General features: G+C 41.8%; 1 protein-coding gene across 3 annotated transcripts in view; it reads left to right on the top strand.

Annotated features, from left to right (window-relative positions):
* Positions 1 to 1,068: 1,068 nt before the first annotated feature.
* The window catches only part of lrrfip1a (leucine rich repeat (in FLII) interacting protein 1a), a 50,988-nt gene continuing 36,191 nt past the window's right edge, over positions 1,069 to 15,865 (top strand). For all 3 annotated transcript variants that reach the window (XR_013505133.1, XR_013505134.1, XM_078286072.1), the window contains exon 1: positions 1,069 to 1,673. Coding sequence is in view for 1 of the 3 variants with exons in the window: in XM_078286072.1 (XP_078142198.1) it covers positions 1,584 to 1,673 (90 nt within the window). In the remaining 2 variants the exon portion in view is untranslated. The remainder of the gene's footprint in view (positions 1,674 to 15,865) is intronic.

Consider the following 15,865-nt stretch of genomic DNA (forward strand, 5'->3'; position numbering starts at 1 on the left):
TAAAATAAGTTTTAGAAGGGTGCTATATAAATATTATAGCAAAAGTATAGGTCCTAGGAATATTATAGGATATCATACTATAGTGACACTACAGGAGATAAAAACTACTACAAGTACGATGAAGTCACCATTGACTACCATAGACACACTCTAAATCACTGTAAGAATATTATAGAAACATAACAGTGATATGTATGCTGGGTTATTGTTTTGATAGACAGGCATATGAACCCCATGCAGCACCACAGTCTTGTCTATATGCCTTTAAGAAGCACAGCACTGTTTTTAGAGCTGGCTGGTCATCATTAAAAATAGCAGAGGGGTGTGAGAGAGTGCGATAGCCCAGGCGGTGTGGTTGCTGGTTGGAAATTGAACCCCTGAACGTGTATAGAGCGTCTCCGTCCGGGACTGATGATGCCTTCAAGTGCTCCTCGTAAACTCCTTGCTCCGACTTCTTGAGTCGTAAATACGACCTGTCGCTTTTTCAAGCCCAATTAGGTCTGAAATTATAACAAAATGGACGAAAATGGATGACATTTTTGGATGTTTTATTTTATAAATCAAGTGGCATAGAGCTACTTTGCGCTGCAGGGACAGAATGAAGAAGTAAGAAATGTGCACCAGCCATGTAACTTCGGTTTTAACATGAAAAAAAATTAAAAAAAAGTCAAGGCTGCTGCTGTAGAAATATCTCAGGTTTCAAATTGTCCCCCCATCACCTTTCCTAGACCCACTTCCTGTATAAATGTGTGTATTGCCTTCTCTTAGACCCCCAGAAATCCATTGGTCTTTCTAGCGTTAATTAATTAGCCAACAGTTGCTGTAGAACTTATATGTAGCCTATGCACAAAAATGTGTAATAAGTAAAGATAAAACAAAGAGTGCAAATAGAAATATACAACAATGCTAATTATCTCGGGTATCATAGAAAATTGCGACTTCCCTAGTGGTATTTACCACTTTGATGGGTCATTCATGTGCGCTAGAGACGGAAATGCCATATTTCCTACAGCACCTGAAGGCAGCATGATTGAGTACAGGCTTTCAACTTTTTCAGTCTGACAGGTCCCAGTCTGTTCCTGTGAATCAGGTGGAGGTGCGGCAGCCCCACTCAACATGAGAACATTACAGGACGTTTTAATGGAAAAGTAATGTTACTTTAACATAGTTGTTTATTTCATTTTTGAAGAGTTTATAGAGAGGAAGTTCAACACTTTACAGTGTAGTGTAAACCTAGAGCGGGCGACTTGTGAATTGCGAAACTGTCAGGAAACGCACATGGTGCAGATGCTGCTAGTCAGGCTGCGGTAGTTTAATAAAGACTTGCGACAAAGTTGCGAGTTGTGCGCCGACACAGGAACACAGGAAGAAGTCTGAAAACGGATGTGTGACAATAATGACCCATGCCGCGAGCTCGGCCAACAACGGTTTGTCTTCTTCTCTCTTGGTCTGTAGTTTGACTTTTTAGCAACACATGCTTCCCAATAGAAGCGTAATTGGTGGCTACTACTCTTGTTGGATTATTCGGTGCGCTGTTGGACCAGCGGTGTGAAATAACGTGATTGGACAGGCGGTGTGGAGCCATGGGGACTCAGGGCGCAGGACGGAAAAGAAACCCCAATAAGGAGAGGTCGACGGCCGAGGATGATGCCCTGAACTTCATAGCACGAGAGGTGAGTGGAGAACAGTGAATGAGTCATTTCTATCTGGAACATTAGGTCTCTATTGACGGACAAAAGCCCAGAAGAGTCCACGGGCTCTTGCCTGGTCTCTCCTCTCCCCTTCCTCCTCCTCATCTTCCTCCTCTCTGGTGAAGTAGGGACACCCGCTCATAACGCCCCCTACCTGCCAACATGTGGCCCCGAAACCTACATAGGGTTGGACAGATAATGAGTTTTTGAAGGCTGATCCAGCTGTATTTTTATTGAGAAGCTGCCAACAGCCCATATTCAATATCTCTACTAAAATCCCAAGTATTCAGAGTCTTCTTGTCAGGGTGGAAAAGGCTCTGAAACAACAGTTAGATCATCATTTGACACCAAAACTCTCAGTTGTAACCCAGACTAATGACATTCTTTTAGGGTTAGCAGGTCTTAAAAGCAGGGTGACCCACCTATTCCACGGTAGGGAAGTCTGGGATACAGTACTACCTTTTTGAATTAAGAACTCATTCACAAAAAACTTTATTGAGCAATTACATGTATAATAAAACGTGCAAAGAAAATTAAAATGTTATTGCAGGTTTTACAGATTTTTTCTGTAGTTGCAGTCAGGGAGGAATCTCCATATCGGCAGTGGACCACATGACTATCCGATGTCATATATTTAATAAAAGGCCGATATATTGACAAACTGATATATCGGTCTAACCCTACTACACACATCTATTATCATAATCTTCAAGAGCACTACCAGACAGTATCCCAAAGCTGTCAAAACAACTAATTGTATTTATTGCACTTGGTGATTAAAGGGATCCTGATTATGATAATCCCCCATTGTTCCAGGAAAATCTGTCACTACTGTTGACTGCAAGGGAAACTGTGTTGCACCAGCTCTTATATATGTGACCTGCAGCTAATTGAAACAGTTTAGTGTATTAAGAAATAAGTCTTTCATGTGCTAACCTGCAGGGATCCTTTCTTACCCCTCAACAGTGCAGGACAGGACTTGGCAGCAGTCGCAGGCAGTTGCCTGTAACAGGTGCTGAAGTCGTGTTGTGACTGGTTCACACTGTTTCACGGGGGACCGACACCCACCCTAATCTCTTTATGTTGGGTCGTATAATGTTTGATTTCCCAACAACGGCCCGACTCCTGTAATTAAACACTATTATGATGAGCCTGGTGTAGGGTAAATGGGTGTTTTAGTCTAGAGTGTCTAGAGGGTCCTGGTGCCATGGACTTTGAAATGAGACAGTTTTCACACTCATTTAGACCGCTCGTCTTATCTTCTCTGTAAAGTGTGAAATCCAGACTGGAAATCCACATTTGAAAAGTTTAATTTCAAAACGAGATATCCACCATTTCTGAAATAAACCCCAAAACTGACATCTACCCTTATAAAGCGACTTCTTGCATGAGATTTAAACCTTTCAATGGAATGTATTGTTGAATCTATCAACCATCTTAGAGGATGTAATCATCTGTATCTGTGAAATATTAATCCCCAAACTGGATCTTCAGTTTTCTCAACATGGATCCTGCTCTCTCTTATCTAGCTGATCTGTGGCTTTCAGCGTATCTGTGCACAGCTCAGCTTCATACAGTGAGGATGCACAGGAAGCTGCCGTCATCGTCATCACCCTGCATCATGCCAGCATTGAAAACCGTACTTCAGTTTGGGAGGAAGTTTGGTCTGTGCAACCCAACCCGGATGTTTCATCAAATTTGCATATCACACTTCACACACACACACTCCCTATGGCTGTCTCTTACTAGCTGTGAGCAGGCCCAATATCAATGCCAAAGCCTGGAAAGGTTGGCTGTTTAAATGTTATCTTCTTTTAACTGCTTAGCTGACTATTGACACTGCAGTAGTTGGTCTGAGGTTGCACATTCCTGTAGCTGGTAGTCGTTGCTGGTTGTAGTCTATTTGCAGGGGTGGGAATGTTCTCCGGCCGAAGTTTGCAGAGATAAGTTGGACAAGAGTTATTGCGTAATTGTTCAGCAGCAACAGATACACAGTCTCTTTACAGGAGTTTTCCTTGCAGTTTGGCAGCACTCCTCAACAGTTAAACCTTCTCTGTGTTCGGTTTGCTGTCACATCTGTGGAGCGGACAGAAAGCCTGTGCCTTTAAGTGTTGGTGGGGTCAAGTCCCTCACTGGCAGTCCTCTGACAGGATGGTATGTCAGCCCTGATGAGCTGGCCCATTCTGCAAAAGAGTTTTAAAAATAGACGCTCCTGAAAGATCAGCTGTTACTGCACCCTGCTTTGAGACTGGGTCTGTGGAGGGGGGATGGGGAGGCGGGACGGAGGGAGGGGTGTAAGTGACTGATGTGGCTCACTAACTGGCCATCCTGCCAACTTGAACATTTTGAAATGGCAAATTGATGGATAATTGGCAAAGTTATGGCAAGTAAGTCCATAAAGAACAGAAATTGAATTTAAAGGTTTGGAGACGCTGGCATGTTGAGCTGCTGAGGTGTATTAGGCCATCGAGGGGGTCCATTAGTATCATGTTGCTACGCATTTCTTTACTCCCCCAGTATCGCAGTGTTTAGGAAAACTGTCAATAGTGTATCCCCGACTAAGCTTGGACCAAATGGGAGAAGACCACACACTAGGAAAGAATGTCGGCACTGGAAGCCGGAGACTTTGTAATACTGTACTTTTGGGCGTTGTTTCTGTCAAACATTTTGAATCCTGTTATAAACATCCATTTGTAGCGCAAGGATGGCTTCCTGCTCTTGAGTTTCACTTGTCCTAATTAGATGGGAATGTGAGAAGTCTGGCAGGGCTATGATGGGAGTTAAATAGTACATACATTAATAATATTCATTGTGGAACATTTATGAATCTGTGTCACAGGTGTCATTCATGCACCTGTGGCACAGATCAAATGTCAAAACATTTCAAAAGCAATTTCTTCAAACCGTGTGCCATGGAGGGCTGAGAGTCTGCAGGTTTTCATTCCAACACTACACCAGCTGATTTCACTGATTAGCACACCTTCAGCCAGAGAGGAGGAACCAATCAGTGGTAGTGTTTGGTTGGAACGAAAACCTGCAGGCTCTCGGCCCTCCGTGGCACGTGGTCTGAGACTCCTGACTTAGATGGAAGATAAGATTTCTACCTGAGGAGGAGGAGGAGGAGGAGAGAGTTTATCTGACCTCTTTAACATCGTTACATACACCAACCCAAGAGCCGCATTATTGATATCGTCCCACTGTGTAGAATCCACTCCACTCTTCATGACACCTGGAGGCAGTGAAAGGAATACAATTAACAATCTGATGTCGCAGAGAATTCAGCATACTGTAAACATTTAATTAGATTACTGTCATTTAGAACAAACCAATCATTGGAAGAATAGGGGAGTGATATTTCAAATAAGAGTGAGGGGCCTTGTTATGTTCTTCAAGCCTTAAATACAGTGTACTATAGTGTATGTGGTATAGTAACTCCACCACATGTTGATGGTAATAAAACTAGTGACTGTCGGTGGTAATAAACATACTGTAAAGCTACACTAGGACTATGTCCGCATGCAGACCGCAGCTGAGTCATCTCTACCCGATTGAAGCAGACATGGATAAAATTAGAAACTGGCAGTTTACATGATAAGTAAATAGTCTGACTCCATTTCAGCGTGCTTATCTATTGTTATAGCTTGCAATGTTTTATTTAATTTCAATGAAATGTGTGAATGAAAATGTTTCCAGAAAGTCTTGTGAGAGGCTGCAGACTGAATTCCTGTGCAAGGCAGTTCATAAAAGTTTTCTCTGTTTTCATTGATAAATACACAAGTTATTTTCCTTAATCCTATGACAATAATGCACTTCAATCATAAATGTTTATAAATATCCGAAAGCAATTTTGGTCCGTATGCATAATGGAGCGAATTAATATGATTAATTGGCCTAATTTTAATCTAATATTCTTTTGTTGGACAGATTATTCAGAGGATAATCTCACTGTTTCATCTGGCTTGAAATTTAATTTGGGTTAGGGACAGTTGAGCTGCACTAGTCCTGCGGAGGTGTGTGAGCTCCTTTTTGTTTGAAGTGAAAGTAATGCATCCCATTAACAGATTACAAGGCTGCTGCTATAAATCTAACAACTGAAGCCATTTCTAGGAATTAAAAGATTAATATGGGTAGAGGGATTTGGATGATGATGTCACTGGAGAAAACTGCTAAATAACGCTCGCAGAGGGAATTGCTGTGTGAGTCGGTAATTTAAGCCTATAGTGCCTTAATGTTCCTGTTGACCATTGTGCATCATGAAACATACTGTGAACGACATCTCACTGGCATGTTAAAATAATAGGGCTATATCAGCTTGATTTATGCCCTTATTTGTACCCTGATCCTAACCAGACTTGTACCAAAGAGTCTGTGAAGCTATTTTGATGCAGCCAACAACACACAGTCCCTAATGAAGAGGTTGTTTTTGTTCAGATTGGAGCAGCACTTTCTTGGATCCAGTATCCGTCCCTGGTCATGTTTGTTGATATCATTCAGCGGTGGCAGTCACCCTGGTGAGCGGGCCAACTGCCACTGTTGGCTTTCACTTTATTGACCAACCAGTTAATTATAAAGCCCAGGCTTTGAGCATTCAAGACCACAATTTGGTGAAAAGAATGATCAAATACCTCCTGGCTTGGTCTTGCTGTAGGGAGTTGTAGCTTGTCGGACTAATTTATGTATTGTTTTAGTCTACCACCAGCTATGTTTGGGCCTGCCTGGTGGACATGTATCTGTGAATAAACTGAATATATGTTGATCTTTGCAATTTTCTATCATTATCAATCATCCATATATCATATAATTAACCATTTGGCGGATTCTTTCATCTAAAGCTCCTTACAGTACCATGGGTGCATACATTTTCCAACAGAGGTTTTGCAGTTGCGCCACAAATCTCCTAGCATCCACATCTGGTGCCATCATGGAGGTCCAGTGGAAAACTGTCTAGTGTGCAAATAATTGATAAATATATAAGAACTGGGGAGGAAAAGGAAAGATTCACATTTTTCACAGCCACTGTTGTTCAAGAGCTGAAGACCTCCAATATGGCCGTCAGTGGGTGCATTACGTGACCTGAAAGCCCTCTTTATGTGTCGCCACAGTTGGAAATGATCTCCTTACCTTGGCAGTTATTCCCATGACCTGTTGAGCCATAGGCTACAGGACCACAAAGTCAGATTCTTTTTTTATTTTTATGTTTTTTTTCCCCACTAGGGAACTGTTGTAAACGCGCTTGGTGTCGACTGTCACCAGCTGTAGTTGATGTCGCTCCCCTCAAGCTCTGTTCACACTACACCACTTGCCCCCTCAGTGTGGGATCAGATATCAATCATTACAATAATGATGACAGTCCTGGAATCTGGCCTGAGGCAAACAGTCACTCTCTTGGAAGCTTCTGGTAAACAGTCAGTCCCAGTGTGTATTATACTAAAAGATCACCCCCAGCTTAATGTGTCATAGTGTATTTCCAGCTGAGTCTGTTGGTGAGCACTTATAAATGTTGTCAAATTTAACTCGACAACAGTCTTGCTAAATATTTAATATACAAGTCATTTAAGATTTTTATTCCAAAATGAAATAAGTATCAGTTATTCTTTGTTTCAAAGGGGAATACCACTAAAATTCTGCGTTGAAGTATGTTATTCCTGTGCCTTAAGCAGTCCAGAAACTAGAGAGGAGTCCCCCTACCCCCTGCCCCCCTGTCCCCCAAATCTGGGATGTTGGAGCAATATTCTCTATAGAGACGGATGTTTAAAAGATGAAAACATGACCGTAACAGCACAAAACATTGTTTTCTGCAGATAACGGTACTTAATCTGGTGTGGAAGAGGTAACACTGCAATACTACTTATTGACTTTATTGTCCCCATAAGGAAAATTCTTAAGATGAAAGAAAATAATTTGGATGGAAAAATGTTGATATTGACCATCAGCCATTTATTATCAATGGAGCAGCTTCAGATTGTATTACATCTCAAATCCAAGTTTTGGTGCTCTGTGGTTGGTTTTTCTGATGAGGATTTCACTTAAGGTTCAATTTCCCCTAAGTTTGTGAGCTTGACGAAGGGAGTTGCAACAAACATCTCAGGCTGGTTTCTATGGGTAAGAAAAAATACAACGTTGTTTGCCACAGTAAAGCTTAAAGAGTAACTTAACACCAAACCCAGATCTGTGTAAAGCCTGACATCTAATGGTAAAAAGAATATTACTGAAATTGACACCTGCTATTGGCTGATCTTTGGTGCCAGGTGATGTCACCACCTGTTGTACTCTACAGAAGGTGACATCACCTGGCACCAAAGATCAGCTGATCTTAATCAGAATCAGAATCAGAATCAGAATCAGGTTTATTGCCAAGTAAAGTTCACAATACAAGGAATTTGCCTTGGTATGTAGGTGCATACAATAAACATGGAGAAATATAGGAAGTAGAAGTAAAAAAGCACAACAACTACTGTAAGTCAAAGTCAAGAATATAAATATAAAAAAACAAAAAGAGATATTTACAATACAGAATGTGAAAAAATATAATAAAAATATAATATTAATAAATATTGGCCAGAGGAATGTTTACTGTACAGAATGCATAAATGAACGCATAACAAAATAATGAGAATATTGTGTTTTACTGTTTTCTGGTTTGTATAGTTCGAAGTTGGGTGTAAATAATAGCATCAGAAAATCGGCTGATATAGCCTGTAGGATATCTAATGTTTTGCCCCAATTATCAGTAGCAGACCCAAAATGCTCATTCAGTCAGTTCTCATGGCAGTATCCACATAACGGCTCTTCAGGATTCTGTTGATCGTCTGTTGTGTCTGTGCGAGTCTGAGGAGACAATATAAGCTGGGGATTAAGTTGCCAGGTTGTCACTGGATGACAGTCAGAAGCTCAGTGGAGCGTTGAAGAGAATCAAGTGTTTAGAGAGGATTAGTGTGGGGCTCGACGGCGAGGAAGGGGAAGCCCACCGCGCCACTCCCCTCTCAGTCTCACACTGTCATCTAGGGAACGAGCTCGAAAGACACGGCCAAGTTAATCTTGAAAGTAGGGGGGGACAAGCAAGACACACTTGTACAGTACATGAGGCAGCCAACAAATGGCAAACATATGCACATGCACACATTTTACATTGTATTTACACAGTATTTTTTGTCAGATAACTGTTTTCTTCTCCAAAACTAACTGTAAAAACTTCATGTATGTTTTACTTCGCTTTTTACAACGCATGACGCTTCTGGAGGGTCCAGCATTTGCAAATTAGTGCATTTAGTTTAATCAAGTAGCCCAGAATTTGGCTGAAGCAGATTGACATTTCCCAGTGAACACCCATTATGCCCTAAAGTACTAAAACAAACGTTAATAGTCCAAACAAATGCTCATGTATTTCTTGATATGAGTGTGTACACAAACCACTGGCTGCAGTTAGCCTTGCCTGCCCCGACGCCTGAACAAGGCAAGTGTCCTTAAAAGGAAGCGGAGGCCCTGTGTGTGTTGGCTTCCTCTTGATGACATCATCACACGCACGGGCCCTGCAGATTGTTATCACAAACTCCTTCCTGTTTATTCAGGAGCTCCTTCCAAAACCTAGGGAACAGTGGTGGGTGTGGGTGGGGATTCAGTAGTGGCACTACAGATTAGCCAAGCAGGTACACTAAGGCTGGTGGTACACAAAGATGTTTTTGTGGCAAAGTAGATCGGTAACACTCCCAGCAAGCGGGAGCAAAGTAAGACAAATGGTCAGTTATTCAAATGTTTCCTGGCAAAAAGATGTTCCTATGTGACTAAAGCAGCGATATAACGCTGTTTTCTTGTCAAAGTTACCCAAAGGCTGCTCTGCTGTATGTACGGATGCCACAGACCCCCAATTTGAAAAGATTTTGTCTGAGGAACCCATATGGGAAAATTGTTGTTGTTGTTAATTACCTCCGCCAAGGAGGTTATGTTTTCGGTGCCATTTGTTTGTTTGTCTGTTTGTCAGCAGGATTACGGAAAAACTACTGGGCCGATTTTCATGAAACTTCGTGGAAGGGTGTAGCATGGGCCAAGGAAGAACCCATTAAATTTTGGAGCGGATCCGGATCCGACTCACGAAATTTGCACATCATAGCAGACTGGACTATTGGCCTTGGCGGAGGTCTGCGCTCTCCGAGTGCCCTTCTAGTTCAGTATTTACTAGTTTCTGTATGTGGGGAGACGATAGTGGTGAGAGTGCAACCTATGATTAAAATAGTCATTCTTATACATTCTCTAATTAGTTTAATTATAGTGAAATTAAAGTTGTCCTCATTTTACTGGGAGACCACCTGGAATCCCTTCAAGCACCCCCGGAGGTCCCCGGACCCCACTTTGAGAACCCTTGCACTAGGAGATGAAGGTTTCTGAACCCCCATTTTTGTGTAGTTACAATAAATTTTGTGTAGTTACAATAAATGCATTTCCTTGGAAAAAATCAAAGTTCAAACTCTGTGATTTATTTCAACTTGTCCATGTTTAGCCTGCTGCTGTTTGTGTTTACCTTGATGCTCGATAGCAGTGGGGTTTATTTGGAATACAATAGATCTGTTTATTTTTTCATCAAATTGGTTCCCCTTGATTTCACCCCCCCCTCCCCCTTGCAGTTCTCTGGCCCCTCCCCTAGGGGGCGTGTCCAACTGGCTGTGAAACACTTGATTTAGATGGCGTGCAGGCGTTGTTTGCCGACATTGCTTAATCAATTTACCATTCCTCACCGCAAGCCAAGACATGTCAAGAAGCAACAACATCTAGATGCTGTCAGATGCACTGAATGCTGCCTCTATTTTTGGAATAAGGATTCAAGTACTCCAAGTGGGTTACCTTCGTTCAGTGAGATAAACAGGAAGACCAACCTGAAGATGAAATGCTGTCTGCGGTTGGAAGACTTATCACCTATTGCAGCTCACTGCTCAAGGATCCATGTTAGGGTTAATATGAATGTGAAACACGTAGGGGAGTTGTGCCATGTCATGCTATCACAGTGTTCAAGGTCACATAGTCTGGTTGCCTTGGTGATAAGCCCTTTTTTTTTTTTTTTTTAAATGAATGGAATGCATTTCCTTGTCTTGTTTAGGTGAGTTGATTGGCCCAAATGAGTACACTCTTCAGCCAAGCGGAACAAAAGCAGTACTAAGGACAAATTCTGTGTTATTAATGGCAAAGGGCTTTGGACAAACTTAAATGAGGCTTGAAATTGCAGTTTTTTGCATTTCACCAGTCATTACTAAGCCCTCCAAATCATGTTGTGTCCTCATAAAACACCAACACTGCATCTTAAATCAAGTGATTGTGTTGTAACACACACGCGCACACACACACACACGCACACACACACACACACACACACACACACACACACACGCGCGCGCACACACACAGAGGATTCTTCACTGTTCCAGACAATAGCAAACGTAGTGTATTTCGCCCAAAAGTGTAGACTGACAAGCATGACGAAGCACAAAACTACTTGATTTACCGGACGCCCATCAGAGTTTAAGTATTTTTCAAAATGACATGCCAGAGGACACATATACAGCCACCACAACAGCTTTCATGGTGTGATAGTGTACGGATTATGACCTGACTTTTTTTGTGGTCGTACTTATTCTTCCCTCCATTACCATGATCTTCCTCTTCTTAGAGCCCAAACAGTGCACTGCCTGTCACACTTCTACCTCAGAAACCGCTGTTGATGTGCCCATGTGCAATGCATTTAACCCTCAACTGCTTCGGTGGAGCTGCGCAATGGCCAACAGTAGAAAACAGAGGTTGTACTGGTGTGAATGTGTGTGTGACTGTATGAATGAGACGCAGAGAAAGAGCATGTATGTTCAGCAAACACCCTTGCATGGATATTGTAAGGGTGTTTAAAAAAACTCGTAGAAATTCCTTCTTGCAACGAATCTCCTGTTATTCACCGCGCTCACAGAACCACATTGTGTAACTTCCTGTGAGGTATTGCTCACTCCCATCATGCAGTAGTAGTAGTGAGAGCTGCGACATAAACTGTTGACGCCTGAAGCACTATGCACAAGGCTACAAGCAACTCAATATTACTTCCATGAGGGAAAAACAAGGAGGGCCTTACAGTACATAACCAGTTGGAAACATCTGGGTAACCTCAACAGAAATATTTTCATCTCAAGTGACGCTCATGTACGTCACGGTCTTGCTATAGTTACCACCGCAGCTCTCTGACAAAATATTAACATGCCAGGCTCATGTTTGTTAGTTGAATGGTATTTCATAGTTTCCATAATTAGCTGCCTTTAATGAATGAATTAATGAATGTACTTTATCTGCTGCAGAACAGCAGATGAAGCACATTGTAGGCACTGAGGACATAACTTTTTTCCCCACCATTGTCATGTAGTTTTGCTTGTTTTGTAGCTTTGCTTCACTGTTAAAACCCAGCTGCCTTCCTTGTTATTTTTAGAAATGTCTGAATCATACTATTTATTTTGCTGCTGGCCTGAAGTGGCCTGCACAGTTGCTAACCGGTTTGTCTGAGGTGCTGAGAACTCTACAGCTGTTCCTGTGTTTGTGGTGCAGTTTGAGGTTGACTTGCATCGCTCTGTCAGTGGAGGCAGGGAGGACAGCTGTCAGTTAAATGTTTTCCTTCCCATTTTCGCTGTGGTTTGTGTGTCGTGTGCACATATCAGTGAAGTTATACTCCAAATTTTTAACAAGCTCCTAAAGCAACTTGTATGATGAAAATACGCTGCTTTTTCACCTGTGTGTGTGTGTGTGTGTGTGTGTGTGTGTGTCCAGTATTTGTTTGCTACAGTTCATGCCAAGGTCATTGCACACTGTATGTTTCGTGGACTGTATTGCACAAATTTGCTTAAAAGAAGTGTGCTCCTTTAAGGTCTAACCTCCCTGTGCTTTCGATCAACATAGCCTTGACCAACAGTTAATGTCATTATAACTTATTTACAGACTATTTTCCACCTTAACCACATAACTTATTTGGAGGTTTAAAGCTGCACTTCGCACTTTGGCGGCCCCAAGTGGCAGCGGGAGATAACAGTTCGAATTTTTGAAAGTTTTGAAAGGACTTTATTACCCAGAAATCATGTAATGTGACCTCAGTAAAACTCACGCTCCTCTGACCTAAACTTCCTCTTCTTTGTGGCTGGTAGGAGTCGAGAGATGGTGGAAAAAAAAATCTTTTCTCAGCAGCTTCAGCCATTTTTGGTGGTTCCATCTTTCTGTGGACAGAGCGCTTAAGTTTCGATTCGTCATTTCCGCTAGTGACCATACTCACCACTTGAAATTCATTTGGGCAAATAGGGCAAATCTGCAGGGTCTCAGTTAGTGGGGATGGGACACTTTTCTCTGTTGCAGGTCCACTTTGTGATTTAGATTGATAAGATGGGTGTGTTTTTACATATAAATCTTGTCTAGTGCAGCTTTAAAACCAAGTAAAGCATTTATATAGCGCTACTGTACTGCACTGTAGCTCTACACAAGATAGACAGATATCCACAATGGTTGTATTGTAAAGGTGGATTATACAGTATGTTTAATCAGTGACCAATGGCTTGTTTCAGTTTAGTTTATTTTGTCTAGTTTGAGTCTGAGTAAGTTTTTTTACAGTGTGGTTATCTTATCTGGCCATGCCTTTATGCATCACATTTTGAGTCATTTTTGTGAGAATTTTTTATGAGTGTGAAAACAAGGACTTTATTTATCCAGTTCTGCTCCTTCTCTGGAAATGACGCTGTCCGTTCGCTTGACTCATGTCTGTGGGATAGAAGGAGCTGAGACTTGGCCTTTGCTGGCTATATAACTTTTTAGCAGCCACTCCCTGTTGGCCAACATCTGGGAGGTTTATTAGGTTTTGCAACGGGGAAACATGTCATTTTTTCTTGTGGCTGAGTTATTCATTATCACCATCATTGACCTCGATTGGATAATAATCAAAGTGTTTGCAGTTTTTTATCAGTGTGTGAATCCACTTTATGGTTTCACGTCATTTCAACAGCGGCCTAACCTCCACTTGGTCAGAAATCAGAGTTATTTCTGTATCCTCTCTTTGTCCAGCCTGTCAGCACTCACGGCCATTAAAATACCCGGCCATTTTGGTTGCTGAAGACTGGCATTCAGGGCGTGGGAATTCAGCTCTCTAGAGGCAGAGTCGGACCGCACTGGCATTTAGTTCTGGTGGCACTGGAAACCTCGATAAAGACTCGGTGCCCTCAGAGACTTGTCAGCAGAGACAAGGGATCAGGTTGATAGGAGCCAGGACAATACTTCTGTCCTCTGCTGTCACTGGGGAGTTGCTGTGACATACAGTATGTAGCACACACAGTGAAGGACATGAGGGAAAGAGTAGAACTGCACTTTGTTTTCATGTCAAATTTCTTAAAATCCGATAGAAAATGGATTGTAGTTGCATTTGTTTCTCATGGGAATGGGGATGAGAATGAGCCATCTTGAATGAAAGGACTACCATGACAGAAAAAAAACACATTAAAAACACATTAAAAAGACATCAGAAATATTGTGATGTACTATTTTGGCCTTATTTCCCAGCTCCAGCTGGGTGGAGCATTGCTTACTCACAAACTTCCTCTATTGTCTCTGTTGTCCGGTTGTTGTTGGGTTTTTTCATAGTGAGTGCAAGTATTGATTTGGTGAATTGCAAACCTTAAGTTTATCCAGTCTTACTAAGATTTGGGTTGCCAGTTAAGGGAAGCAGATTTCTCCCACTGGACATACTGTATGTTACGGTCCCTCACCTTGACCCAGAATGCTTGAACAACACAGCCTAAACCCTCCGCTGTAACTCAATCCTACTTTTGACAGCACTTAAGCCATTTGAAAGGGTATTTCAAGGTAATAAATTTTGTTTCAGCATCCATTTTTGCAATGAACTAGCTCATTTGCTCTCAGGAGGACAGTCACACCATTGAAATTGTGCTGAATTAGAACAGTTTTGATGGAACCCGAGTCCATGTAGGTCAGTATAAATAGCCATACAGGAGGAGGAAGAAAGATGTGCGATTCTGTCTTTTGGCCTAGTTAGACGGAGCATTTTCCTGACTAGAGGCAAGTACAACCTCTCAGGTCCAAGATGTGTGGGAACGCAGATGATCCGGGATTCCACATGCTTACAGTGACCGACATCATGGTGTATTTTGATCACTGCAAAAAGGTAAAGAGGAATTTATGTATGCTAGACTAATGGTTTGTGATGTTACATACTGTAGGTATGATCTGTTTAGGGAAAACCTGCGTCAAATAGTATTGAACAGAAATCATAGTGTTTGTTTTAAGGCATTTGGTATACCAGGTGGGTGGAGTTTCCTGCATCAGGGAAACTCAGGTGGTGTCAGGTAAGTCAATAAATTCACTTTCAAACACTTTTCCTGTGATTGTCTAAGCTTTCTGACACTTATTGTTTGCTGAATGACTCCTATGTGGAAAACCCCACCCATCTTATACTACCAAAAGTTTAAAGCACATGCTATAAACTTGTAAATATTTACAAATATTTGAACTTCATCTTGTTGATGCTTGAATAAAGGCATTGGTCTTCAGGTTTATAGATTTGTGTTTGTGTTGGATCGGTGTAGAAATTCCCCAATTGATTGGTGGGAGTCGACTTTCAATATAACATTTTCTTGGAAAAGTAGTGGGTGTGTACAAGTGAGGCTGGAGTTTTGTGACCTCTTGTGTGTGAGTCAGCTCTCTGACTTCCTCTTCAGTACGTCGACATTGATCCTTGTATTCAGACTAGCGTTATAGGCGGCATCCAGTCGTCCTATTTCTCATTACAGAACAGTGCATTCTGGTGTCACAAGTTGACTGAGTGAGCTTGAGGATGTGGTGACACAGCCCAGCCCAACAGAAAAGGGAAGCAGTAATATGTAAACGATGAAATCATTCACACCTCTCAGTTGCTAGAGGGTTTTTTAGGGGCTGCTAAACTAAAACGGTTGGTACTGAAATTACTAATACTGATGAGATCCTGCTCTCACTTCAGAAAAGAGGTGGCAGCAACAAAAACCCTATGTGTGTGTGTGTGATGCAGATTAGACAGGAAAGCCTTTTCAATTTACAGTAAATCTACTGTCACTGAATGTTCACTTTTCACACTTTGCTGGCTTTACATCTCATTTTTCACTCATCATACTGGACTTCTTCTATAGTCT

The sequence above is a fragment of the Centroberyx gerrardi genome, chromosome 10 (assembly GCF_048128805.1).
Source record: "Centroberyx gerrardi isolate f3 chromosome 10, fCenGer3.hap1.cur.20231027, whole genome shotgun sequence".
In the NCBI taxonomy this organism is placed as follows: domain Eukaryota; kingdom Metazoa; phylum Chordata; class Actinopteri; order Beryciformes; family Berycidae; genus Centroberyx; species Centroberyx gerrardi.